We start from the raw sequence: 25,856 nt of genomic DNA, 5'->3' as shown, positions 1-25,856 counted from the left end.
CTCACAAAACGTAAAAGCTCTCATTCCCATCAGGGCCGCAACAGCTAATTAGCTGTGAAAACACGTTGGATGACAGCACCTCAGTGGTGATGATGATGATGATGATGATGGCGACTTCTGTCAGCCTGGGATCAATGTTCACTTCAGGCTTTTTGATCTGCAGTAGCTCACGTGATGAAGTCACAACCTTTTTCGTCATTTTAAAGATATCGCCTTGATTCCTTACATTAGGGTGATTATGTTTTGAAGACAATTATCATTTGGCTGGCAGAAAAAAAGACAAACTCGTCTCCCTCAAAGTGATCATGTGATCCATTCACAGGTCACATCGTAGAGTTCACACATGTGGGAGAAACATTGTCTGCCGAGTAGAAAAAACATCCAAACATTTGGACAATTTTGTATCTCCCATAATGAGAAAACAACTCCTCATTATGGAGCCGCTTACTGACTAAATAAAGGTCTCGAAGCATGAATGAAATTTACCGTCAAGAGAACGTTAAGCGTTTAAAATGAATCCCGTTCTTGATTAAATATCAAACTAATCAACATGCAGCTGCAGTCGGTGTCACCAGGGAGCATCTTTTTCCTCGTTGCTTCTGAGGAGACCTCCTCCGAGACCACGTCTGGTTCCTCACCCGCTGTGCCGTTTTTAGATGGAACTTACGAAGCCAAAGTGCCAAACACGTGGGTGCATTAGATTGAAGAGAATGGTTCCTTAGTGATCAGAGCGGTGTAAAAGTCAGAGCTCTCTCTCTCTCTCTCTCTCTCTCTCTCTCTCACTCTCTCACTCTCTCTCTCTCACTCTCTCTCTCTCTCTCTCTCTCTTTCTCTCTCATCATCACGGCCTCCGGCTTCGGCTGACCGTGAAGTCGCGGTCAGATTCCTGCAGGAGAGCTGGGCAACAGGACATCTGGGCGGCGCGTTGCCTCCGGTCAGCCCCGTGGAGACTCTCACCCACTAGGCCCCCCGTGCGAGGCCGCTGCGACCTCTGACCTCCGGCGAGTGGAACTCATCAGCCCCTGCTGTGTGTGTGTGTGTGTGTGTGGCGAGCTGCAACAGGAAGAACAGCCGTGTTGGAGCAGCAGTGGTGCCATTAAGAATGAGCTAAAAGTCCACTTTTTCCTTTGGGTTCCCTGCAGGATTGCAACAGAAGGGAAGAACGTGAGCAGAGAGGAGGAGGAGGAGGAGGAGGGAACGTTTCATGCGGTCAAAATACTACGAGTTTTCTTGTAATTCATCAACTCATAGAGCAGCGCAGGGTGGTTGTAGATTTTTAGTCTGGTTTCTATCCAAACTGTAATTACTGGCCTTACTAAAAAGTGGATTTCCACTTGTCCACATCTCTTGTTCTTCTGCTCATTTTCAGACGAAACCAAAATGCACCGGTGTTGCATTCTGTTTGAAATGAAGAAATATCACTTTGAGCTGTGAATTTACAAACAAAGTGTGTGTAGTTTAGTTCATGCTTAAAGACTTGAACGTGCTTGAGAGGGAGAGGCTGAAGTGTGCACGGGCTCAGTGGATATTGTGTGAGCCCGTGAGGCAGAGCGAGTTCATTTTCAAAGCTCATTTCCACAACAGACAATTAAAGGCATTAAATATAAACCATCAAAAGCATTAAGACAAAGTGCAAAAGAAACTCCGGATAGAAGGGCAATTAAATACAATTATAAGCAATAAATGAAAGGAATTAAATTAATTAAGGGCAGTATAAAATGCAAAAATAAAAGTTACACTGTACAATAATTTCCTCCTAGTGTGAGCTGTGGTTTTGGGGAGTTTGTTGTAATTGTAAGATGTAAATGAGCGTCACATGAACGCTGCTTGCTGTGGGGACAGAAAGGTGGTTTATTATGTAGAAATACTTTTACAGTTACACTGTTAATATGTAGTTTTCCTGGAGTGTGCGTCACTGGATATTTTGGCATATTAAGCACTAAGAACAGCATCTAGAATGAAAAACTCTCGTCTTGAGGACCTACCAGACTTAAATGGAAGAGCAGGACAGCAGTTTAAATAGAGCAGCTCGGCGGATGAACATAGAGAAGCATCGCCGAGGTTAAATAAAGACTTATATACTTAAATTCATACACATATTTTGTATAATAATAATCCACCGCGGGCCCCGACATTCCTCATTAATCTGCTTATGTAACACTCACAGCCAAATGTGAATAATGATCAATATTCATATCCACTGTGGGGTTTTTTTTGTTGAGATACGGAGATGAATCTCATTTGTAAGAGGTTGTATGGAAAGAAAAGTTTGAATGTAAAACCCTGAATGTTTAAAACCCTGCTCTCAGCCCTGGAAACACACGATCACGTCTCACTTCCATCGTTTTTTGAGGAATTTCTGGCGTCTGAACTCGTTATTTCATTAAGTTGGGTCTCAAAAGTTTAACAGCAAATTATTGAGCATGGAGATTAAAAAAATAACACTGCTCACTCGGGATCAGATCAATCCCGTGGATGCTTTTCCTCAATTTAATTAGCTCAAAAAAAAACGATGAGAAAACCTTTTTCACTGGGTTTTTAACGACTTTCGGTTCTAACTGAACATCCCTGTCGCAGCAGTGAAAAAAACCTGCCCCTGAAATTCCACTTTGAATTGATATTTTCCATCAGGGTTCTAAAGTGGATTCAATACTCTCACCTTGAGAGAAAAACATGTCCGTTTGCTGTACATGTCCCTAGAAAGTGAAAAGAAATAAATGAAAAAGCAACACGATGCGGCAAGAATGTGAGGAAATAATTGTGTTTCCCAAATTGAAGCCGACGAAAAACAAGCCGGCCGTGTTTCATTAAAAGGTTGCTCGGATTCGGCAGAAACATGAATGAGCAACTACAGGCTGTTTATCTCAGTCATATTGCACAATTGTTTCTCTGGGAAACCCTCAGGCCTTGAAAATAGAAGAAAAAAATGAATTTACAATTTGGGTTGAATCGCTCTGTAAGGAATTCCTCTCTTAAGGACAATTAGAACGTTTTGAGCACAGTTAAAACACACGACTCTGTCTCCTGGTCGGATGCGGATGAGCGCACAAAGACTCCGGCGGTTCTAGTTCACGCTTTTCATTTCATTTTATCTTAAAAACCTTGAAAAGTCCTTCCTACAAAAGGAAAAAGCCACACAAAGTGCAGTACTGACCGAAAAAAGAAAAGAAAAAAAAACCCCACAAACCACACGGCTCACTGAAATGCACTGCTCCACTGATGTGTGTGTGTGTGTGTATGTGTGCGGGGGGGTGGGGGGGGGGGGGCTTGAGTCAGCTGCACACTCGAGCAATCTGATGTATTATGATCAATCTCGCCAAATGCTCTCATTCATCGGAGCGAGGAGCCACTCAGAAGCCAGGCGGCCCGTCCTGATGTGAGGGATGTGGAAAAGTTCTGTGGTATCTGAGGCTTCTAGTTCAAACCTCTTTACCATTTGGGGGGGGGGGGGGCCTTTGGAGGAGAACAGGAGGTCAGCAGTAGATGCCACGCAGACGTTGTGTGTCACCCCAACACTTTGGAAGGCTTTGAGCTCAGCACCACACGGGGGGGGGGGGGGAGTTTCCAAGATAAGGGTGCGGAATTTGAATATTTTTCTCGAGAATTGATAATGAAAAATAAAATGATAGAAAAATGCCTGGAAAAATACCAACAATGAAAACAACGAGACATCAGCAAATGTCAAATGTGAAATGAAATGAAAACATTACATTTGGAGATTTCTGCCTCTAACCGGTTTTGGAAAAGCAAACCTCCTGCTTCTCTGCTGTGGGATTTCGTGGGATTTTATACAGTTATACAGTCAACTCAAGTCTAACGTCGGCTGGGCGGGAACCAACAGCATCTCACGCGGTGATGGAGGAGGCTGCTGCTGCTCTGCGGTGTGACTTGGTAGGAGATTGCCCATGCGCTCGCTAAACGTTCCCCACATTCCAACCGGACCACCAGAAGGGAACGAGTCCCTCAGCAACCAGCCAGAGGCTGAGGCCTGCGTCGCGTCGAAGGCAGGGGGGAGGAGAGAGATGGGAAGCGCTGTAACGGGGCGGCGGGGCGGGGGGGGGGGAGGCTTCACTTCAGGGACGAGCAGAGGGCCTCCGATGTCTCCAAACGACTTCATAACTAGATTTGAAAGCCTCTAAAAACGTTCTACTAATGACGTTGTGGAGCCGTGATGGCAACTGGAAACACGAACCCGGGGTCAGAAAAGGCCGCCATCTTGTTGTCTTTGCTCCACACGGCCCTCGCGGCAGGCGTAAGTTAGAGGGGAGCGGACTTCCGGGGAAGGAGGACAATGAAGGGACCCTTCAGATGGCGGCATGCGGTAGTTACGGGGAGGAGGGGTGAGGGCAACTTCTGGAGGCCTTGCTGTCTGAAAGGCTCGACTGCACACTGGGCTCCGCCTGTCAGTCTTGACAGAAATTGCGGTTAAAGTCGGAGACGGTTCAGAGAGGAGGCGGCGCCCCCCCCCCCCCCTCCTTTGGCAATCTGCAGCATCTTTTTCTGCACTGTTGCTAGGCAACCACCAAATGAGTGCTAACATTAGCGCGACGCCAACCCGGAAACGTGCACCACGTGATGCTATTAGTTAACAGCTGATGATCTCACACAGCTGTGGAAATCCAGCAAATCATTGTTCCACTCGGTAGTTATTTCTAACTATTTGTATCTGTTGTTACTTGTATATTGTCGGTGTTAATTGGTGCTTCATTTATGGATTCCCACACATATTATATTTGTCAGTACTTGTACATAATATGCTTTCTGTTCTTTCCCTTAACCACAAATGATCTGTTTTATTGATTGTACTTTCACATTATTCACATGTGGAATGTGCCCTTTCATTTTAAAGGACGTTTTGGGACAGAAGATTTCCAAATGTCGGAACCCCTGGTGATTTGTAGCTATAAAGTACATGTCTGGATCACGAGCCGATCCAGATTGCTGCCTCCTCGTTTCAGAAGCCAGGTGTGTCGTTTCAGTGCGTCACAACAATCACGCTTTCATTTCCCCCACAATAAGCAGAAGTGGTTATCTCATCTCGCTCTGTGCTATAGGATTACACCGAGGATGGAGCGGACGGAAAGGGAGAGCGTAACAATAGCAGAGCTTATTTCAGGGGGATAAAGGTTGGTGTTGTGATCCCTGCTTATATAATCTCGTCTGGGTGGATAAACACGTCCGTGTCACCTCAGACTCGCATCTTTCTCCTGGATGTTGGACTGCTTCATCGGCTGTTTGTCACCGGGGGGAGTGGGCTGTTTTCTATGACTAATCCTGCTATAAACAGCTTGTGACATGTACCCTCTTGTGGTTACTCTTCGCTGCTCGTGTACACTGAAACGAAAACGTTATAAATCACACTTTAGTTTAGCGTGTGATCTACATGTAGGATTAGAATAATGTAATGGTTGTTTTAATACACCTGTTTCTGCTCAACACACAAACACACACACAGAGGAGAGGGGGCGTGTCTCCCTCTCAGCACACACACACAGTAATCAATAACTTTCCCATCATTTGTGTGTTTGTAAAAGATGATAAACGATGCCTCTGCGCTCGGCCTTCACCGCTCTTCCTCCTCTCAGACCTGCATTTTTTTTTGGGGGGGGGGGGGGGGGTTGTGGCGAGTTTCAGCAGCATTCACCAGCTGCCGTGCAGGGTGACTGTGTGGGTGGAAAACGTATAAGAGGCAGAAATCTAAATGCGTCCGACACACAGCGTCCACCGAGCTGCAGCGGATCCCCCGGAGGAGGAGGAGGAGGCCGGGGGTGCAGCCCGGCCCTTCTCACCCGGACGGGGGGGCCCCTGAAGCTTCGCAAAAGTGAGCACGTCGTCTCAGCCGTTGTTCTCTGCGGAAATGAGGAAAATAATTCTCCGTTGGACTCATTTCCCCTTCCCTCCCCCCCCCACCCACCCCCCACCGAGTGACTCCGAACACAAAAGGCAAAAAAGCGTCACGCGCAGCATCCCGCGTTGGCAAAGCGCCGTTCGGTGACTAATGGACTGCGGCTCCATCCGCTCGAGGAGGTCAGCGAGCAGCAGCTAATCACGACGGCTCACCGCTGCCGGGGAAGGGAGGAAGAGGAGCGCTCTTCACAGCCTCTCACAGCCCAATCCCCCCCCCCTACCCCCGGCTTAGCGTTGCCCAGCAGCACGGGGGCAGACCACCTGGGGCTCAATCTCACCTGCCACTATCGGCTCAGTCCCGGGGTCCATAAAGGCTCATTCAGCTTGGTTTTATTTAATTAAACCTGAATGTCACCATTCTCCGTCTTATCAGCAAAATGCCTCTCGGTCTGACAGATTCCTGGTTTATTTTCCTTCGGTGGCCTGTTAGCCTTTGGAGCTGATAAGTGACTGAGAGTGGTTAAATTACCCATCCGGGGAACAGAATTCGTGCTCACAGTAATTCCTTGTTTAACATTCATACAAAGTCACAGCAGCTCTGATGGAGCCGACCGGAGCTCCCCGATAACACGATTTAGCTGGAGTACACAGGGAGTCAAAAGGTCATCATCTACGTCGTGGAACATCTACACAAATGTTGTTTGAAGTAAGAAGCCTCCGAGGGGTTTTGTTGCAACCCATTTCTCAAGAGCCTCCTGTACGTGTGCAGAAGAAGCGTTCAGTCTTTGGGGCCAAAAAGGGCTGAACATCAGCTGGTTGTGCGTGCAGTTAGTTCTGGGTGCGTTGCTATCCCAGTCGGGGAAGATCAGGCCGACGTGCCTCTTCATTTAGCTCAGAGGCACAATTAGACATTTTTAGTGCAGTGCAAAAATCACGGGCCTTGCATTCCTCAAACGCTCCCTTCCATGCGAGGACTAAAGCTTGGTTTACAAAATGAAAGTGTCGTTTTGGTGAGATTTAGCAGCGAAGATGCAGATTGCAAACTGAATAATGCTTTACTCACTGCATGGTGTGAGGCCCACTGTGGCCTTAACGTGGACGTCTGCCTCTCCGTCCTGAGGCATCAGCGGTCTTGGTGAAGGAGACCCGCTGCCTCCATATAGCTATTAAGCCGTTTCTAATGTACCAAAAAGCAACTATTAGCATCAGACGATACACTAATGAAAACTGCTCTAACTACGTACCCCCTAAAGCCTCAAAGCTGGTCCACTAAGGCCAGTCATCAAACTAAAGTGAAGCCCTATGGGTATAAAAGCAGAAATTGACTGTTCTTAGACCCAAGTTGAAAGACTGGTGCTTCAACTTGGGATTCAAGGGAATCAAATGATGTGCTCAACCAAACAAAAACATTGCCCCGAGGAAAAGAAAGTTAAAATGTTGAATTTGTTTGAATATTTGGCATGAACACAAGTCGTTAACTCCAGATACAGATGTCCCAAGATATTTTTTTTTAAATGACGACTTCACAAATGTAGTTTAAATAACATTTACTTGCTCACATCACACACAGAGACGGCCACGGCGGTACAGGCTTGAGGAGACGATCGTCACACAGGACGGCTGCATCTCTGGGTCCGTACACAACGCGAGCGACAGACAGAGCAGCAAATCCATTCAGGTATGATTAAAAGAACAAAAAAACAAAAAAACTTTTTGGACTCAAAAACTGATCACGCTCAACTATTTACACAGCAAATAACAGAAAATGTAAATGGGAAGCCAACACAGGGCCGGATGACATCACAGAAAACACTGTTACGGCTCAGGTGTAGCTGCATTTCCTAGCAGAAGTCAGAGGTAATGGGTTTTCACAATCAAACTGTCAACCAGATAATATTAAGAAAAAAAAAAAGAAAAAGAAACAAGGACAGTCATGCCACCGACCAATCACCTGCCACTAGCTTCCCTAAAGTACTCCCCCAGGGACTCCAGGGATGGCACGTGTCCACCGGCCCAACCGCTGGGGTGAGGTGTTTGGACTTAAAAGACATTCAAAAAAGGATAAAAACAGCAAACAGAACTTCCACAAACACAGAAAACATTCAGCTCCTGAACATCCGAGTGAGAGGAGGCTCGTCTTGCAGAGGTGACGACAGACCAGTGACCTCTAAGTGCATCACTTAACAACCAGTGAAGAAGAACGGACTCCGTGAACAAGTTGGAGGGTTTGGATCAAAAGACAAACAACGTGGAAAAGTTAAGGCTCGAGAAGACCTGCCAGAGTGAGAGAAAGCGTCCCGGGGGACAGCCGGGGACAGAGCGCCGCCATTGGTGGATGGAAAGCTGCATGTTAACCAATGAGGAGGGACCTGAATCCAGAATTAGGGCTGACAGCAACCGTAACAACCCTGTGTAAAAGAGGTGGGGGGGGGGGGGGGAAACACACACGCTCACTACTGAACTTCACAGGAATTTAGGGGCATTTAAAAAGTAAAGCTCGTTTCCAATAGGAGTCCCTTTGCCTGACGTTCGAGACATCACTTTAGTGCGATGTCAAAAATGATGAAAAAAATTGAAAACTGGCCACTATCCGTAGCTCTGATACACCACACTCAACACAGGAATAAAAAAAATAAAAATTAAAAAAAAGCTTAAGAGGAAATAATTCATTTGCTTTTTAACCATTTTTTCTCACTGTACAAGTTTTAACAAGAAACTAAAAAGGCAAATAAAAACTGAATTTACCAAAACACTAAAATCATATATATATATATATATATATATATATATATATATATATATATATATATATATATATATATATATATATATATATATATACACAAACAGAAAAAATACAAGCGCCAAGAATTCCACGGAGTGACAACTGTCCAAATAGCAACAGGCTGCACGGGGACACAAATCCCAGGAACACCACGCGGCGTGTTGGCAGACATCAGAGGAGACGCCATTGCGCCCCCCGGCTGCTGGGAGGCCACGGCGGCACTTAGAAGATGCGCTTTCGCTTCAGGTAGGAGTCTGCGTAGTGACCCCCGAGGCCCTGGGAGTGCTGGCCCACGTAGCCGCCCTCGGGGCTCGGCTCCGGAGACGGGATCAGCCGGTTGAGGAGACGCTTGTGGCCACCGATGGGAGTCTGGAGGTAGTCAGCAAAAAAAAAAAAAAAAAAGGATTTACAAAAGGCAAAATATAAAATTACACACAATGTTACAATTAAAAGTGGGCAAAGTGTTTAAATGACCTTCGCAGCATTCCCCAGGCCTGGCGGGTAGTTGTTGGTGTGGCTCACGGGAGGCATTCCCACAGCCTGAGGACAGACAAACAACCCTCAAACACGGGCTTCTCCCTGGAACCTGACCCAACCTTTACGGTTTGGAAACCAAAACAAGCCTCACCCGGTTGAGATGAGCGGCAGCGAGTCCCCCGTCACAGGAGGCGTCGGGCCCCGAGCCGAAGTAGGAGGACACGTGTTCGCTGGGAGGGTAACTGTAGTGGGGGAAGCGCTCGCTGTAGTCGGCCTGACGAGAGAGACAAAGTGTAACCAGAGGGCAGCGCGCACGCGAGATCCAACAGGCTTTCAGAACATCGGCGGGCACTACCTGCCGACCGAATCCTGCCAAGGATTCAGCACTGAGGTTCTCCTGCTGCTCGTACAAGTGAGCCAGAGGATCCTGTGGAGAAGCACCAGATGCCATCACGCATATATACAGGCAGCTGGTCTAGTAAAGCAGCCGCCTCGCAGGTAGAGGATCCATAGGAAGATGTGTGTGTGTGTGTGTGTGTGTGTGTGGGGGGGGGGTGTCACCTGGTGAAGGGGAGGATACTCCGGGCTGTAGGAATCCTGGTAGCGCAGGTTGTAGTTTGGCTGAACGTGCTGGTTGGACACATTGCTCAGCGTGGGCCTCTTCCTGTAGGGGTGGGTCCTGCAGTTTGCTGCTCCATTAGAGCAGAGACACATGCGTTAGATTAGATTTCACCAACTTGATGCGGCACCTTCTGCCAAGAAAGAAAATTGGAATGTTTATAAAAATAAATTAAAATCAAAAAGCACTCCACCTGAGGCGAAAACATTGTTAGCACCGTGGAAGGCGCTGTGGGGAATGTTCCCATCTTTGGGAGGATCTCCTAATATGGACACCTGCGCAGAGGGGGGGGCGTGAGTCAGCCTTACTGTTTACACTTGGGCAAAAAAACATTATGGAAAATGAGTTGCGGCCCCACCCCCTGCGCTGCGTGGCCATCTGCCCCCATCAGGTGCATGGAGACGCCCTGAAGGGTGGGAGAGGAAGTCCGGGGGAAGGTGCACGCCGCCGCGGGGGAGTCCTGCTCCCTAGTCAGCCCTCGGCCAAGTTGCATTGGCTTTAGTTGGGCCAAAGGATCCGTCTGAAGACCAAGACCCGGAACAACACCACCTAGCGGAAATAGACAGAGGTGCGGTTGTAAAATGCAACCGATCCGTTGGAATAACTCGTCAGGAGTCAGATGTGCATCAGAGATGCGTTTTTTCCACCGACAGATGCAAAGCAATCAAGGCAACGTAAATATTGATTTCTACTTGGTAACATTAAGACTCGTCCTGCACCGTGAGCCACATATCCGGAGCAAAGTAAAGGGGAGAAACCATGATCAAGAGGCCAACAGGGACACAGATGTTTAGCATCAACGGCACAGCAAAAACAAGCCGTCTGCGGTTCAAGGAGCGACGGCTGGAGACGGCGGACGCCAAACCTTGGGGCAGGTCTCCGAGCAGATGGACCCCCTGCTGGACAGCCAGAGCGTTCTCCACAATGAGTCCTGCCTGCTGGCAAAAGGAGGGAGCAGAGTTCAGTGTCACTACAGGGTCACGCTGCAACACTCCAGCTGTGACAAGACAGCTGCGCTGCATCGGCACGCTCGGGCGGCACCGAGCATTACTCACCACATATGAAAAATGGCCTTACAGAGCGGCCATTTAATGCACTGTGCACAATGGAGCACACCTACATCATCACTCAGCACCACTCAAAAGTACAGCCCACACAAAAAAACAAATTTCCTAGCCAGAACTTACCCACCCAGGCATTGCAGTGCGTTTTTTTTCCTTCATAAATCACACACACCACAAAAAAAAAAAAAAATTCTAACCAGCACCTCACACAAACACCATCATCACTCACACAAGGCACTAGAGGGTTCTCTTTATTGTGCAGCACCTGAGCCCAAAGGAGATGATTTCCCAGAAAGGCTTGCTGATGGTAAAAGAGAAAGAGCGGAGGGAGGGGGGGGGAAAGGATGTATGAACACGAGGGGGTGGATGGAAACGGGCGGAGCAGCCAGAGGAAGCCCATTCCAGAGAGGCAGATGTACCTGCTGGGCCTTGGCCTGGTTCTGAAGGAGCAGCTGGAGCAGGGCGGCGGAGAGGGCGGGGTTGGCCAGCAGGGGCATTGTGGGGGCGGCCCCAAGGAGGCCTGCACACACACAAAAAAAAGGGGGGGGGGTGTGGGCTTCAGGATCCACCGCAGCGGAACTGATCCTTCAGCGAAAGGCGTTCCCTGAGAGCTACTGAGCGGTCCTCACCTTGTTTGGGCCCCTGGGACAGAGGGTTGAGCAGCATCTTGAGCGTGGCGGGGTTATTGAGGCCCGTCAGTATCTGCATAGCTGTCGGGTCGGGGAGGAGGCCCTTGCCCCGGTTCACAGCCTTGAGAGGGGGCCACAAGTCGGGCAGTCAGCACAGGAGCAACAGCGAGCCCAGCAGCAGCAGCTGCGGGACAGTCTTTGTGAGTCACATACCATGGTTTGGGCAGCAATCAGGGCAGCCAACATGCTTCTTCCTGGAGGGCCGGGGGCACAGAAGGACACCCTGATGTGCGTCCCGCCCAGCAGCCGGCCGTCGCTGAGCCGCTGAGCCTCCTCGGCCATCTCGGCTGAGGAGAACTCCAACACAGTAAACCGCCGGAAACTCGAATCTTGTCCCTGAGCCAACTGTGGAGAGAAAGTGGACAAGAAATGAGCCTCGGTCCTGTTATTTAACGCCGGTAGGAGTGTCCCAACGACATTTAAGTAGCAATCAGCAGTGAATATGCAAAGATTTAACACACATTGTCCACTAATTGATTAGTCCATATGAAATTGCCGGATCCATAAGTTTTAAAGCAGGATTTAAAAAACGATCATGATTTTAGAAAAAATTCTCATCATGTAAAAGCATTAAACTGACTAATCAAGTAAAGATTGTGGACTAACCGCACGTTCATTTGAGCAGTGATTTGTTCTCAAATCATTCCTAAAAAGAAAAAAAAGCTTTCTGCAGCTGCATTGATTTATCGACCCCCCCTTACAGGTAGACGTGGAGCTATTTTCTAGCCTTTACAGGTTCTCATTGGGCAGCGTCGCATGAGACGAAGAATTTACTGTTCCAGCGAGTCCAAAAATATTATCGGTTGATTCAGCTGGGAAATTAAAAAAAAGACTATAAATAATGAGGGTAGCCAAAAGAGTTATTTAACGTTCCAATAATGATCGTTATATATTTGCAATGGAAGAGCCATTAAACTATCTGCTGCATTATACTTCCTATCAGCAGAGTTCCAGATCTTTAACATTAACCATCTGTTGAATTTTAACAACATATAACCACATTATTTTGTTATGTATTAAAGCCGATGCCTGGGAATTATCAACACCTCATGGATTTATTAGCTCATAAACCAGGCCTGTATTTCTGGTTGAAACTAGGGGAGGGAAGATAAATCAGTTCATTTAATTATCAGATGACTCTATATAGTCATCGCCTCTCCTACAATCCTAAAAGAAAAGGAACCAACGGAAAAAGTACTATGCGTGCTGTGCTAAAGAGGACGCCTGTCTCTCTTGTTCCAGAAAAGCCTTCTGAATGACACCACCTGGGGGAGTCAGGTGGTTATCACCATAGAAACCAGCAATGCTCATTACTATAGAAACTTTGAGTGGCCACAGGAAAACTGGGGTAGAGGTGAAAAGGTACAGAAAGACAGAATAAATAAATCCATTCTACAACTTCTAGATACAGATGGAAGCACAAAAACATACGTTATCCCCACTTATCACTTTAATGCTTTATCAAGTAGAATACCATAAGAACAGCTGCAGATTGGTTTTGGGGATAGTGGATGGGCTAATCCATACCGAACCAAAGCAGTGGCCCGTTTCATTGTTCTTGCTGCATTCTACTGAACACACAGTGTTTGTGTGGAGAAGCCCACCTGGCAGAAGACCGGCGCGTGGGTGTCCGCCAGGGCGTTGCGGAGGTCCTGGGCCGTCTGCAGGCTCGGGGGCAGCCGGTCCACACACAGGCATTTAGAGTGCAGGAGTTGGTACGTGAGGGAGCCCACCTCCGTCCAGTGGACGTACAGCATGCGGGTGCCCAGCTGCTTGCCCAACAGCTCCGACTTGGCGCGGGCCGCAGAGTCCTTCTTCATGTACTCCACGAAGCCGTAGCCCTTGGAGTGGCCCGTGGAGGCGCTGTAGACCAGGAAGCAGCGCTCCAGGTTACCGAAGGGTCGCACCAGCTCCTCAAACTGCTGCTGGGTGAACGCGCGGGGCAGGTTGGCGATGCACAGCAGGGCGTCGGTTGGCTGCAGCTGCACGGAGATCTCCCGGTCCCGTAGCACGTGCTGGTGGAAGTCCTTGATGGCACACTGCGCCTGTTCCCCGTGGAGCAGCGTCACGAAGGCTGGGGGGGGGGGGGTGGATTTGATGCAGATTTGTTTTTAAAAAAACAATATTTTACAATAAACCATTACATAACCCATTGTTATGTATATAATTGGCTTCTAATGGATGTCATGTATACACATCAACTTTTGGGACAGTGGGTTCATTCAAACCATTTAGTGATCAGAATATCTTTTAAAAAAAAGGGGCTATAAAAATATGTTGGCTCTATTTCTGGTAATCAAAAACCCTTTGGTGAACAAAGCATTTGATAGTCAGAAATAGAGTAGCGAATGAACTGCTCTAAATACCGACAACCCAAGTTTTTTTATATGACCATCAAGTTTAGTGGCTTGTTTTTTTTAATCAACATTTATAGATCATCCGCAATAGATATTTTCCCACTTTAAAGTCACTACGAGATGCACAACATGGCAGACGAGCAGCGAGACCAACCTGTGCCTTTGTATTTGTCAACAAAGCAGTACTTCAAGTCATAGTTGCCCAACAGCTCATGGACCTCCTGTATAGAAGAACAAGAAGACAATCGTTAATTCAACAAGTCGACCAATCAATTGGACTACTGAATTGTAGATGTTGGCTATTATACAATTGCAGAGCGCTTAATTGTATATTTTGGTCATTTCATAATTAACTCGCTGGGGTCCCCTGGGAAAGTTGCACCTGTGAGGGGTGAAAGGTTAATAACCGACTCATTGTTGTGGGAGAAATTGTTCGACGCCGCTTTTGACCATTCACAAACGAAACTGCGATGCCGTCTAGCATTTTCTGAAACGTTTTGTCCGCACACCTTCCACCTTTTGTTGTGCTGCAACTGACATCTCGAACCCCTCCCCCCCCCCACCCGCAGTGAACAATGGTACCGCCCGCAGGCCCAACGCTCCCCACGAGTCAGGCACGTTCCAAAAAAAAAAAAAAAAAAAAAGTGTGGCATCATGAGTAAATCACTAAAGTAGACTACACAAAAATATAAGCTCCACGTAGGGAGAAGAATCACCGACCCCAGTAATCTCATGTGAGCTGTAATAGTGAACAGAAATCATCAATAGCAAAAAGGTTTTATTTTTTCAAACGGGTGCCAACGAGGCCGGAGGCAGGTCACACAGGCCACAGATGACCATTATTGACAGTTAACGTTTTTCTGACCACCTGGCAGTTATCCCAACCACACCAGCATTTTTTAAAACTATTTAAATTGTGTTCAGGGGCCGCCAGTTGACCGTGTATTGCCTTTTAAATAAAGTTCCAAATAGTTTTAATGACGCGAATGTGTCGCATCAATCAAATTTAAAAAGACAGCTAACGAGTTAAATGGCTAGCAGGCTAACGCAGGTAGCATGGCAGAGCATTTTGGAGCTATGCTAGTTAGCCAAACGACTCCCGTCAATCAATCAAATAATTAAAACTTACAAATGTCGAGTACTTTTTGCTCATACCTGATTGCTAACGTCGGATGGTAGATTCTTTATGATTATTTTTCTGCGGTTGTAAAACTCCCGGCGCGTTCTCTCCAGGCGGCTCTCGATCTCTTGGGGGCTCAGGGATGTCAAGTCCTCGTCGACCCTCCGCTGACACTCGCGGTCCGACGTGGAGTCCTCCTCGACGGGAGGGAGTTCGGGGTACCGGCGGTCTCCGGACATCCAGCTTTCGTGATCCGCAGCGGGGTCGTGATTATCGGCATGAGAACGAGGGGGGAAACCGAGCCCTGTGTCTGCGCTTTCATCTCCGGCAGCTGTGCTTACAGACACGACGGCCGCCATCACTCTTGTTTGGTTGGAAGTTGTATCGGTCCCGGACGCTCAGCCCGATTTGAGCAGTTTAAACAATACACACATGGCCCCAGCGCCGCTTCTCATTGGACGAGAGCGGGACGCATTCTCCGTGACTACGACGTCACGTAGGGCGGGGCGTGGCCACGATAACGCTGCTCAAAGGGCACAACTTGCTGCAGCCTGCAGAGGGTCCCTGGCTGTGACCACATCACGAGTATCGATTCTATTCTACCAAATGTTACGAAACATAATATAGGCCTGTTATAGAGCAACTTTAAAAATAAAACACTTTAATTATAGAGAGAGAGAGAGTGAGAATTCCTGGAAATTGTGTTGGCTTGCTGGTAAAGGGACAGTGAAGGCACGCATGCCTTTCAGATATGAAATTGTGTGCACCCTTTGACACAATCAATCTATTTCAGTCCTATAAAAATTGTTTATTCGATTTAGTTCTCTCGATTTACACTAAATTAAAGTTAAACATACACAGAAATGAATGTACAAACGGTAAATGAATGATAGTAATCCTGTATTTTCCTAATACCAACTGTTATATATGCAAACCTAGAATCTTTTAAATGCAGAAGCTGATACTTGCCCAACTTTTCAAGTTCAACTCATTAACCAGAAATAAAAGAAAATACACACTTAGGTTCATCATTGTGTAAATATCTCATTTGAGGGGATAACGGTGTGATGTAAACAAAAGGAAACCGGCAAAGACATCTGTGAAAATGAAAGGAGTAGGTACTGCACAGCGAGAAACTCTACTGTCCTCTAATATATGGGCAACATGATGGCAGCTTATTGACATATAAATACAAAAAGTCAAATCTAAGCCAAAGAAAAGTTCATATTCGGCTGCCAGTTGTATGTCTGGCGGATAGCCTCAAGCGTTTCGATGAGGGATCCGAATGATGGTCGTTGTGCCGGTTCCGAAGCCCAACATTGCTCCATCAACATCCTCACCTGTTGGTTTAATGGGAAAAAAAGTCATTATAAATGAATCTGTCTTCTCAGAATGCCAATACAATGTCAATAGTGCCTAAAGGAGATCCTTACTTCATGAGGGCAGTCTTTGGGACGAGGCAATCGACACTGTTTGTCCAACAGTTTTATGAGCACCATCACATTCTTTTCCTCGTTGCGTTCCTTCATCATGTCTGACCAGACCTTAAACACAACAGAGCACATTAGGCATCCAACGCAGGGACTCAAAATGTGCTCCATCAGTGGCACACAGAAGCGGTTTTGGGCCACGACGTACGTGTGGAGGGCTCAGCCGGGCCTCACAGCGGGTCAGGATCTCGTACAGCGTGACGCCAAAGGACCAAATGTCAGAGGAAAAGGAAAATTTACTCTCCTTCAAGCACTCAATGGCATACCTGCACGGTGCAAAGAAATACCGTTTAGTTGGCAAAGTCAGAAGACAAAGCATTAAAGTGAGACCGATGAGTACGGAATGAACCCACCAGTAGACCGGGCTCTCCCCGTCCTCTCGAACGCGGTAGTAGATCTCGCCTTCGGGGATGTATTTCGTTAGGCCAAAGTCCCCAATCTTCACCAAAGTGTCGTTTTCCACCAAGACATTACGGGCAGCCAGGTCTCGGTGGATGTATCGCTTGGACTGAAGGTACAACATCCCCTTAAAAAGAGAACAGGAGGAAAAGGTGGATGCAATTACCGGGGGGCAAAGTGTGGATGTCAGAGCGAGATACGGAGTGCAAAGAAATAGAAGAGTCCAATGTTTTCTAAAAGGTTCCGCTTTTAAGGTTTCCTATAGAATGTAATTCTTAGCCATAATAGCGGCACAAATCAGGCCGGCGTGTCCACCGCTTTGGTCCAGACTCAAATGTTTCCACAGCTATTGGACTGATTACAGACTTCGACTTTGACTTTTGACTGTTGCTGTGAGCATGTTAGCCAATACAAAACAGTAGAGAGCAGCCTGCACGGCTTTAAACATCTTTCTTTGACATATTCCATCAACCACAAAGTGTATTACGCTTCAATCATAAGCTGGAGATGTGATCCAAACAATGTGTCAATGAAGAACATGCCGAAGTGCCTATTTCCTGGTTCCTGAGGGAAAAACATGCTAGCACTACTGAATGAATCAACAAAGACATAATGAATTATCAACAATACACAGAAAGGTGAAATCTCAATGTGACGCATCATCCACCACATCATGCAGCAGCACCAGGAGTATTGAAACATCAAGCAAAGTAGCACAAAACCTCACCTGACAGATCTGCTGCGCGAACATGAGACACTGGGCCACTCCCAGTTTGCGCTTGGGGAGGTAGTCCCGCAGGCTCCCCAGGGGAAGGTACTCCATGATCAGCTGCACGACCTGTCCTCCTGTCGGTAAACAACGCAACAGGGCTTATCCTCCCACCTCCATTACTTCCCCAAAGGAAAGATTGACCTGGTGCCTGGCGCTCAGCGGGCTGCGCGTCGAAAGCTCACAATATTGACAACCGTGTTTTGATTCACGAATCAATCAATCGATGGAGCTCGGAGGGCGGACGCCGAGCGAGCTCCACTCCGCATTGTTTCGCAGCGCGTTCCGAGGCCTCACCCAGCTCACTGCAGCAGCCCTTGTACTTGACGATGTTGCTGTGGTAGAGGGACCGCAGGATCTCGATCTCCTTCATCCAGCCCTCGAGGACCTGGCTGTTGTCTTGTTTCAGGGCCTTCACCGCCACGCGCTCCCCCGTCCCGTCGTTGGCCGGGTCGTACAGGTAGAGGGTCACCTTTCCGAAGTGGCCCTGCGGACAGAGCGGGGCGAGAGGCGAGATTACTCCCCTGTGACCTCGCAGGACGAGGTGAACCTGCACGAACGCACCTCCCCCAGGTCCCGCATCTTCTTCAGGTAGCGTTTGTGGAACACGCTGGGGTCCGTGTCGGGGAGCGCCTCGCTGGGGGAAATATCGGGATCTGCAGGGGGGGTGGGGGGGGTCGGGAAGCACACAACGACACGTCAGTGCGCGCGCCGATAGGCTGGAGGGTTTACCGAAAAGTAAACAAAGCGCTGACTTATGATAATGAGTCCGGTGAGCTCTCGGAGCACGGTGCGGAACGAAGGCCTCTCCAGCGGCTCGTAGGTCAGACACATGCTGAAGAACTTTGCCAGTTCCTGGGACGAGGGTTCGGCGAGACGACCCTTCTGCTGATAGAAGCGCTCTTTCTGTTTCGGGGTTGCAGCGTTTAGCGATTAGAAGGGAGGAGGAAACATCGGAAAAAGGTACAACTAGAAAAGGTCCTACCTCCGACAGCGTGCCGCCGCTCATGGGAAGGTCGCCGTTGTTGCAGATTTCGAGCAGCGTGACGCCAAAGCTCCACTGGTCGGCGGCGTTGGCGGCGTGGGCGCCGGTGTCGACGCACTCGGGGGCGATCCAGGGAATGCGCTCCAGGCGCTCTGCGGTTCACAGGCGAGGTACACGCATGATCTCAAGCTCCGGGTGGAGAATTCAGTTTTAAAAAAAAAAAAAACGACTTTCTTAACCGGCTCTTGATCAAGCTGTTTTCCGAATTTCGGCTCCCTACTTGATGATGAAGTCGTGTGGCTGATTATATGGACATAATGAACATTATAGTAAGGCACGTGTTGTGCTGTGTGCAAACTGCCTGGCTGGAAAAGGAAAATCTTTCTAACATTCAAGAGAAAACAGATTACCAAACAACAGAGCAAAAAGAGGCAAATGAGCAATAAAATAAATAAAACAAAAAGGGTGTAATTGGGAAAATAAGGTCCATAGTTATCAACAAGACATTTTTTGTTTAGTATTGTCTCATTTAAATATGCAAATTAAATAAGGTTACATTTAATAATAAATATTGAGCTCTAATCTCTGAGGACCACATTTCCGGCCTCAAAATTTTGAGATAAAACTGCAAGACAACAGGAAACAAGGCACAGGAACCGGCGTGGTTTCCTAAATCGGATTCAAGTAAGGCCGAAGAGCACAGATAAGACAGAACCTCGTGCGGCTGAAGGACACGTTCCACCAAGCGAGGTGGATTCTGGACTTGTGATACCGAGACACTGACCTTCCCTCGAGAGGACACTCAGGGAAACCCCCGGGTCGCTCAGCTTGACAAAGGGACTGGTGCCGCTCTCCAGACCGCGCCGCGCCACCAGAATGTTCTTGGCACAGACGTTTCCGTGGACCAGCCGCTTGGTCTCCTGCGTCGATGAGATGGGGATGATTACAAAGTGTAACGCAAAACGTCGATGCCGTTAAGCAATCAGGGCAAAAAGGGGGGGGGGGGGGGGGGGGGGGACTCGACTCGCAGCACTCGGGTCGGATAATGCGATTAGTTCATTTCCTGCCTGCAGCTCAAGGGCCAGCCGGCGGCCGAGCTGCGCAACCCGATTACATCACTCTCGCTGCACTTCGACGAATTCATCATATTGAATTAGAATCTGCGGCACACAAAAAAAAAGTAGTCGGTGGAACTCACGAGATAATTGAGGGCACTGGCGAGTTGTTTTGCGACAATGAATTTCCACTGAGGGCTCACGGATCCCCTTTCCTTGCGAAGGAAAACATCCAAAGGCCCAAACTCCACAAATTCTTCCACCATGATGTCTGCAAAGAAAAGGCAGCTGGAGAGAGAGAGTCTTTGGTTTCGCCACGAGCAAAACGTAAACACGCCCGTGGCGTCTCTTTTTTTTTAAACGCGGTGGTTTTGCATTTGCGTCACGTGCGATTGTGAATTTGACTGCAGACTGTCGTGCGGCTGATGGGGAAATAGCAAAAGAGGAAGTCTGTCTGTGAAGGTGAACGGTGTTATTGTTCTTACTCTCGGAGCCTTTGACTGACACGCCGTGTACAAACACCAGGTGGTTGTGGGACACCTGGCTCATGAGGCTCGCAGTTTCCAAAAAGCCCTGAGAATCACGAAAAAGAGTGAAGGATGAAAGCAGATTAGACACGGTTACTCCTCTTTAGTGTCGCTTAGCATCAAGTTTAAAGAAATGATCTTTTATTATCAGCTTGTGGTATTTTTGTGACTTTGGTTATTTCAGGCGCCGCTGAGTCAAACCACTACACCGACCAGCAACCCCCTTGTTCTGCAAGGTGAAATAACTTTTATAGGCCTGTTACAAGAGTCCCAATGAGGGCGAGTTGGACCAGTGCTTCTAAGAAAAGCATACACTTATTTAAAATTCTAAAATAGGTTCTTTAGCTGTATGTTGTCTCTTTCTCGCGTTGGTGCTCCTTTCTGTTCCTCCACACGTGCCATTAAAGCCATCAAAGAACACCCAACTTACTAAATCGATGTCTTTATCGCTTTGGTCTAGAATCTTCAGGACCACTTGGATCTCTTTGCGGCCGCCGGAGTTGTTGTTGAACTCGTCGTCCTCGTCGTTGTCTCCTCCACCTTGGACCATCAGATGTCCCGAGAAGATGTTGGTTCTGGTCCCGCGGCCCAGGTGCTGTTTCTAGAGATGAACACAACAGACGGTGGTCGGTCAGAGAGGAGGTCGGGGGGGGGGGCGGAAGGAGGAGGGGGGGCGCAGCGGACGAAGTGTGTCTCGGTCACCTGTACGATGTCTCTCTCCTTGATCTGGTGGAAGCGCAGCTGGGTCATGTTCAGGGTCAGGTGTTCGGTGGGAACGCCTTGCCGGATCACCACAAGGTTGGACAGCTCTACATCCCACAGACACAAGGAAGGCCTTCAAAGCCACGTCCATGACCCAAATACACCACGGCACAAAAGGGACGGGGGCAACGGAGGCCCGATAAACACGAACCTGCTTGTTTCGGCAAACAGCACTTTCGGACCGTGAAGCTCTCCGAACCCGACTTGAGCACGAAGGTCTTGAGGCTCTCGACGAGCTCCTTCATGCTGGAGAACTCTCGATCCCAGCCCTCCAGGCAGAACATCGGACCCTTGAGATGAATCCGGAACTGCTTGTGGCTGATCTTTGATCCGTTCTACGAGGCCACGGGGGGGGGGGGTAAAAAGCACTCTTCACCACGTCACTTCCAGGGAGGACGCGTGGGGTTTCTTTTTTTTTTTTTTGCCGACTTACCTCATTTTTGTTCAGGACGGCGAGGATGATGCGGCGATAATCGAGAGCACTCCAGCGTACGAGGAAAGCTCCCTCCTCTGCAGCCTCCCGCTTCAGCTTCAGCAGCACGAAATCGTCACTGGAAGCACACCAAGGGTCGTGATGTAACCCGCCGCGTTCCTCCAAGGCCCCGCTTGTGTTGTGCAAATGTGCGCGAGGAGGAAAAAAAAAAAAAAAAAAGACTCACTGCATAGGTCCGTGCAGTCCATTTGCTACACTCAGCACCACCCTTGGGGGAGCCACTTCATGACAAAGGTAGTGGTGGGCGAATGCAGTCAGCCGGTTGTATCCATCTAGGAGGGAGATGAAGGAACGGGCCTCCTGGCTGGAGTTCATCTGAACCTCCTACACACAAACACACACACACACACACTGGATTACAATCAGAGCTCCCACCTACAGACACATACAAATTCAAAACACGGTGAAAAAAAAAACAAGCCTGAAGCCAAGCAAAAACCTGAAGCTCTTATTGTGGTAATATTGCGTATAGAATATAGGATAATTTATGCATTCTCTCCTGTTGATTCACATCGGTCGAATGCAGCAGTTGGACTAATGGACTGCGAGCACATTTAACAATTGAATACAAGGCAGTGAAGCTTTTACATAAGGGGGTAAACAAGTACTCTCACCAAGCAGCGGTTGTCCAGAGTGCTGATGCACACATTCGTTCCAGTGATGGCTATGTGAGTTATTTCTCGGAAATCGCAGAAGGAGGTCCATTTATCCGGAGTGTTTTCGCTCGGCTCGCCGGACCGTTGCTTGTTGGTCTTCATGTAGTCGTTCCTCAAGTACAAGTTGGCCTGCGCCTAAGTAGAGAGACCCGAGTGAGCACCACGCGCAAAGCGCGCGGCACAGAATTCACGCCGCCGGGGGGGGGGGGGGGGGGGAAGCTGGACACAACGCTTTGACCGACCTTCTGCTCGGACACCGTCCTCCATCGGACCCCCTTGGTGCCGGACACCAGGACCTCGTGGGTGGCCGGGCCGCCGTAGTCGTCGTCCTCCTCCGGGGCGCCCTCGCCGCGGCCGGCGTTGGAGTAAGAGCTGCTTTCGATGCCGTCGTCTCTCAGCTCCAACCGGGACACCGGGAAGGTCTCCGTCCCAAAGCGCGGCGCCAGGTGTTCCAGCGTGGCGATGTACTTGTACATGACCTCCTGGGCCCCGAGTCGCCCCGTGTCCACGGTGTGCTGCTGGAAGGTCCGCACGAACTCCGCGAAAACCCGCCGGATGCGGATTTTTGTCAGGAAGTTGTCTTTGGAAATTTGCTTGGCGAAGGACCTTGGGATGCAGTGCAAGTAGCTGGAAGAAGAAACAAAAAAAAAAGATGTTACAGATGAGATTATGTTCCGAATGAGACTGGATTATCACTGTGGGAGAATATTGGTTAGAAATTGCAACACTCAGAGAGGTTGGGGTTTTTGCTCGGTGGTGAGATGGATGTCGCCTCACGGGGGGGGGGGGGGGGGGGGTCTCTCCGTCTCCCTCTCGCAGTCCGAAGACACGGCGCTTCAGCCAAACTTTCAGCAATTACCTGACTTTCTCGGCAACATCTTGTAAGGTGCATCCGGTCACCATTGACTGGTGGGAGAGTTGAAGCACAGCCATCCCCAGGCTCTCGTTTTTTAAGCGGCTTCGCTCCTCCTCCGACTGAACGTCTTCCATATGCACCATCTCGTTCACAAATTCATATTTGGCCTTTTGGAGACACCGGAAGAAAAAGACGTCTGGTACTTAATCATTGCAAACAGGACAACGAATTGGTACACAGTGAACCCCTTAGAACGACTTCAAACACCAACCTGGAAGAATAAGTACTCTAAGGAGGTGATTTCAAACAAAGGAGAACCCCCATGTCCGGATCGGAGAGCATAGCGGGATACAGTCGGCTCCTTCTCGTTTAGCCCGTGCCAATTTCTAAAGTAAAACCTAGTGAGAAGGAAACCAGGGAAACAATGTCTATGAGAGCGTTTCCTCAGTCTTTTTAACGCGGCGCTATAAAAAAAACACACACACACACACACAAACTGACCTCATACGGAAGTGAAGAACGAGGTTGGAGCCGTCCGGACTGAATTCGTGGTTTGGACTGTACCAGCAGCGTGATTGTGGATTGTACAGAGCAAACAACACATGGCACAGGGGAGTGATCCCTGCAGAATAACACACAGATGTTTCACACACACCAGCAGCCAACAACACCACAAGACCAAAAAAAGAAGCCCACACTCGGGGGGGGGGGGGGGGGGGGGGGCACTCTCACCTGCAGCTTCCGCAGCGGAGATGCACAGCTCCTCCGCCGTGACTCTTCCGCCCGAGTGGGACAAATAGCGCTCCCCCTGCTTAGACCAGAACAGGTAGACGTGGATGCCCGGAGCCTGGGGGGGGTCGAGCAGGGCGGGCGGCGCCCCAGATCTCTTACTCTTAGACGAGCAACTTCTGGACATGGTGGGGCCAGCTTTATCACTAAACAGACACACACACACACACATATATAAAAATCTATGTGAACAGGGGTGGAAGTAACAAAGTACATTGACTCAAGTCTGTACAGACCCATTTTTTTACAGATCTTGGTTAATAATCCAAAATATCATAAATACATACTTTTTCTTAAATGTACTTATTAGGATGTAAAGATTTGGCTGCTCTTTGTCAGTGTATGCAGCCAAAAAAATAGAGCCGCCCTGCCAGCTTCAACAGTGAAAAACAACATAATAAACCATTCGGAAATTGGCCGTTCTGACTTTGAAACGTATATTTACGTCACTTTGGTCTTTAGTAACTTGTTGAATGCAGGATTTGTGAGTAGAAAACGACTTACTCCACTAACTCAATGTAATGCACAGTGCATGACATCATCGCATCCGCTTTAAGGCCTTTATAAACAATCAATAACGTCACGCGCCTGTCTCCCGATCGGCTCTTCGGAGACGTGAGTAGTTACGCACTTCCGGCGTTGTTACCTGTCGAACTTGTTTACGTTGCGCAACACCCCGCAGCCTCGATCGTCCGGTTCGGTCCGGAGTGTTTTGTACAAAAGTGATTTAACGCCCACCGAACCACGCGAGCCAAGGCCGTGACGCGCGGCGTAAACGTTAATGTGCCATAAACGCAACAACGTAACGACACGTACGTGACAAACAACGCGTCTTACCATTTATCGGCGAGCTGTGGACGCCGTCAAACCAACAGCTGACAGTCCGTCCGCTCTTTCTCGCCCTCCTCTTCTTCTTCTTCTTCTTCTTCTTCTTTTTCCTCTTCTTCTACTCTCGTGTTCGCGTGAACTAAACGAGCCTCCGAGACCGCAGGTTTCCTGAAACTGACGTGATCGCGCCCTCGGTTTCGGGCGAGCGCGAGCATTTTGACCTTTCAAAATAAACGTCGAGGATAAGAGGGACGTTGGAAGGTGGTTGTGGTGGACTGATGGTGTTCTGAGGGGTGGAACGTGAGAAGGTAAATTTACCAAAGTGCTGTACAATTTTGAACCTCAGCACGTTTATCTCACTCCGTCCTCTGCAGACAAACATAACATAATGTATGAAACATTTTTATATAGACAAGAGGGCGGGCGGAGTTATATTGTAGATTATATTCAAGCATATTACATAATATTCGGCAAAATACATAAAGCGTTTTCTTAAAGTATTGAAGTATGAAACCCTTTTCATTAAATTCATTTTGACTTGATAAGGGGAAATCACAGATGTAATAAATAGTTTTTTGTAGTTGTTGTCCCTCTACATTTTACGAATGGAATTAATATAAACAATGTCCTAATGATGATCATTAAAGAATGTCCACTAAATACTATTAACTTTAAAGTAGGGACCATTCATAATCTGTGTGTGATACAACATGACGTTTAAATATTACACCATAATAGAATAGAATTCCACGTCCCATTAAATAATATATTATAAGAGGGGTTCCATCATTAGGAAAAAACTGAGATCGGATATGAAACCATGAATAGATTAACCCTTACACAAATCTGGTACATCAGCAATAACCTTCTGTGAAGAAGGCAGAGCAGTGAAAATACTTTTGGATAGAAAGGAGGCGGTCCCCTGCTTTAGAGTAAACATATGGCAACCAACTTGTTAATGCTGACGCTTATGGAGATGAACTGGTAAGACCTCTGAATTCCAGTGTCATCTCTTTAGGCCGGAAGGCAGAAATCCATTTAGACCATAAGAGACTTGAGTTACATGTAATTTAGCTGATGCTTTTATCCAAAGCGACTTACATTACATTATTAACCCATGCGTTACATCTTGCCTGGGGAGCAATTAGGTGTCAGGTGTCTTGCTCAGGGACACTTTGACGTGGCAGCCGGGTTCCGAACCCTCAACCATGCGGCTCCCAGCACACCACGCTACTCCATGCGCCCCCAGTTGGACATACAATAAATACCTGTGGGCATCGCGGTTATTA

The 25,856-nt window shown here is 48.2% G+C and overlaps 2 protein-coding genes across 5 annotated transcripts; both read right to left on the bottom strand.

Annotated features, from left to right (window-relative positions):
- Positions 1-8,675: 8,675 nt before the first annotated feature.
- raver1 (ribonucleoprotein, PTB-binding 1) lies at positions 8,676-15,350 on the bottom strand. 4 transcript variants are annotated; one of them, XM_037477507.2, is made up of 14 exons: positions 14,994-15,350; positions 13,993-14,059; positions 13,086-13,555; positions 11,635-11,826; positions 11,422-11,542; positions 11,212-11,312; positions 11,022-11,093; positions 10,594-10,666; positions 10,087-10,277; positions 9,922-10,003; positions 9,671-9,798; positions 9,261-9,536; positions 9,107-9,172; positions 8,676-9,001 (listed from the first exon to the last, which is right to left on the bottom strand). In XM_037477507.2, exons 1-14 carry the CDS (start codon positions 15,315-15,317, stop codon positions 8,855-8,857), a joined length of 2,310 nt encoding a protein of 769 aa, XP_037333404.2. In that variant the 5' UTR covers positions 15,318-15,350; the 3' UTR covers positions 8,676-8,854. The 4 variants fall into 4 exon arrangements, with proteins under 4 accessions (XP_037333404.2, XP_037333403.2, XP_037333401.2 ...); XM_037477506.2 differs by lacking the exon at positions 11,022-11,093 and having other exon boundaries at positions 9,261-9,383; positions 9,465-9,536; XM_037477504.2 differs by lacking the exon at positions 11,022-11,093.
- Positions 15,351-15,751: 401 nt separating this feature from the next.
- tyk2 (tyrosine kinase 2) lies at positions 15,752-24,778 on the bottom strand. Its single transcript, XM_037476797.2, has 24 exons — positions 24,577-24,778; positions 23,683-23,885; positions 23,452-23,572; positions 23,222-23,348; positions 22,954-23,117; positions 22,337-22,721; positions 22,053-22,229; positions 21,605-21,762; positions 21,379-21,496; positions 21,097-21,280; positions 20,886-20,992; positions 20,614-20,784; positions 20,142-20,229; positions 19,800-19,927; positions 19,386-19,521; positions 18,602-18,753; positions 18,372-18,522; positions 18,181-18,272; positions 17,914-18,103; positions 17,575-17,693; positions 16,802-16,974; positions 16,597-16,714; positions 16,392-16,502; positions 15,752-16,298 (listed from the first exon to the last, which is right to left on the bottom strand). The coding sequence occupies exons 2-24, from the start codon at positions 23,864-23,866 to the stop codon at positions 16,164-16,166; spliced, it is 3,489 nt and encodes a 1,162-aa protein (XP_037332694.2). The 5' UTR covers positions 23,867-23,885; positions 24,577-24,778; the 3' UTR covers positions 15,752-16,163.
- Between the last annotated feature and the right edge of the window lie 1,078 nt (positions 24,779-25,856).

The sequence above is a fragment of the Pungitius pungitius genome, chromosome 12, assembly GCF_949316345.1.
Source record: "Pungitius pungitius chromosome 12, fPunPun2.1, whole genome shotgun sequence".
Taxonomy (NCBI): Eukaryota; Metazoa; Chordata; class Actinopteri; order Perciformes; family Gasterosteidae; genus Pungitius; species Pungitius pungitius.
The sequence above is the reverse complement of the archived record's forward strand: the minus strand, read 5'-3'. Positions and strand labels throughout refer to the sequence as shown.

What these genes read in the sequence shown, in the direction of transcription:
- raver1 (XM_037477507.2), bottom strand. Translation starts at nt 15,317, where the DNA reads ATGGCGGCCGTCGTGTCTGTAAGCACAGCTGCCGGAGATGAAAGCGCA. An exon ending in ACGCGCCGGTCTTCTGCCAG is followed by an intron (nt 11,827 to 13,085) that starts GTGGGCTTCTCC and finishes TTCTCTCCACAG; the next exon opens with TTGGCTCAGGGACAAGATTC. An exon ending in AGAACCCTCTAGTGCCTTGT is followed by an intron (nt 10,667 to 11,021) that starts GTGAGTGATGAT and finishes TCCTTTTGCCAG; the next exon opens with CAGGCAGGACTCATTGTGGA.
- tyk2 (XM_037476797.2), bottom strand. Translation starts at nt 23,866, where the DNA reads ATGTCCAGAAGTTGCTCGTCTAAGAGTAAGAGATCTGGGGCGCCGCCC. An exon ending in GCGATAAAGACATCGATTTA is followed by an intron (nt 20,230 to 20,613) that starts GTAAGTTGGGTG and finishes CGTGATTCTCAG; the next exon opens with GGCTTTTTGGAAACTGCGAG. An exon ending in GCGGCGGCACGCTGTCGGAG is followed by an intron (nt 18,523 to 18,601) that starts GTAGGACCTTTT and finishes ACCCCGAAACAG; the next exon opens with AAAGAGCGCTTCTATCAGCA.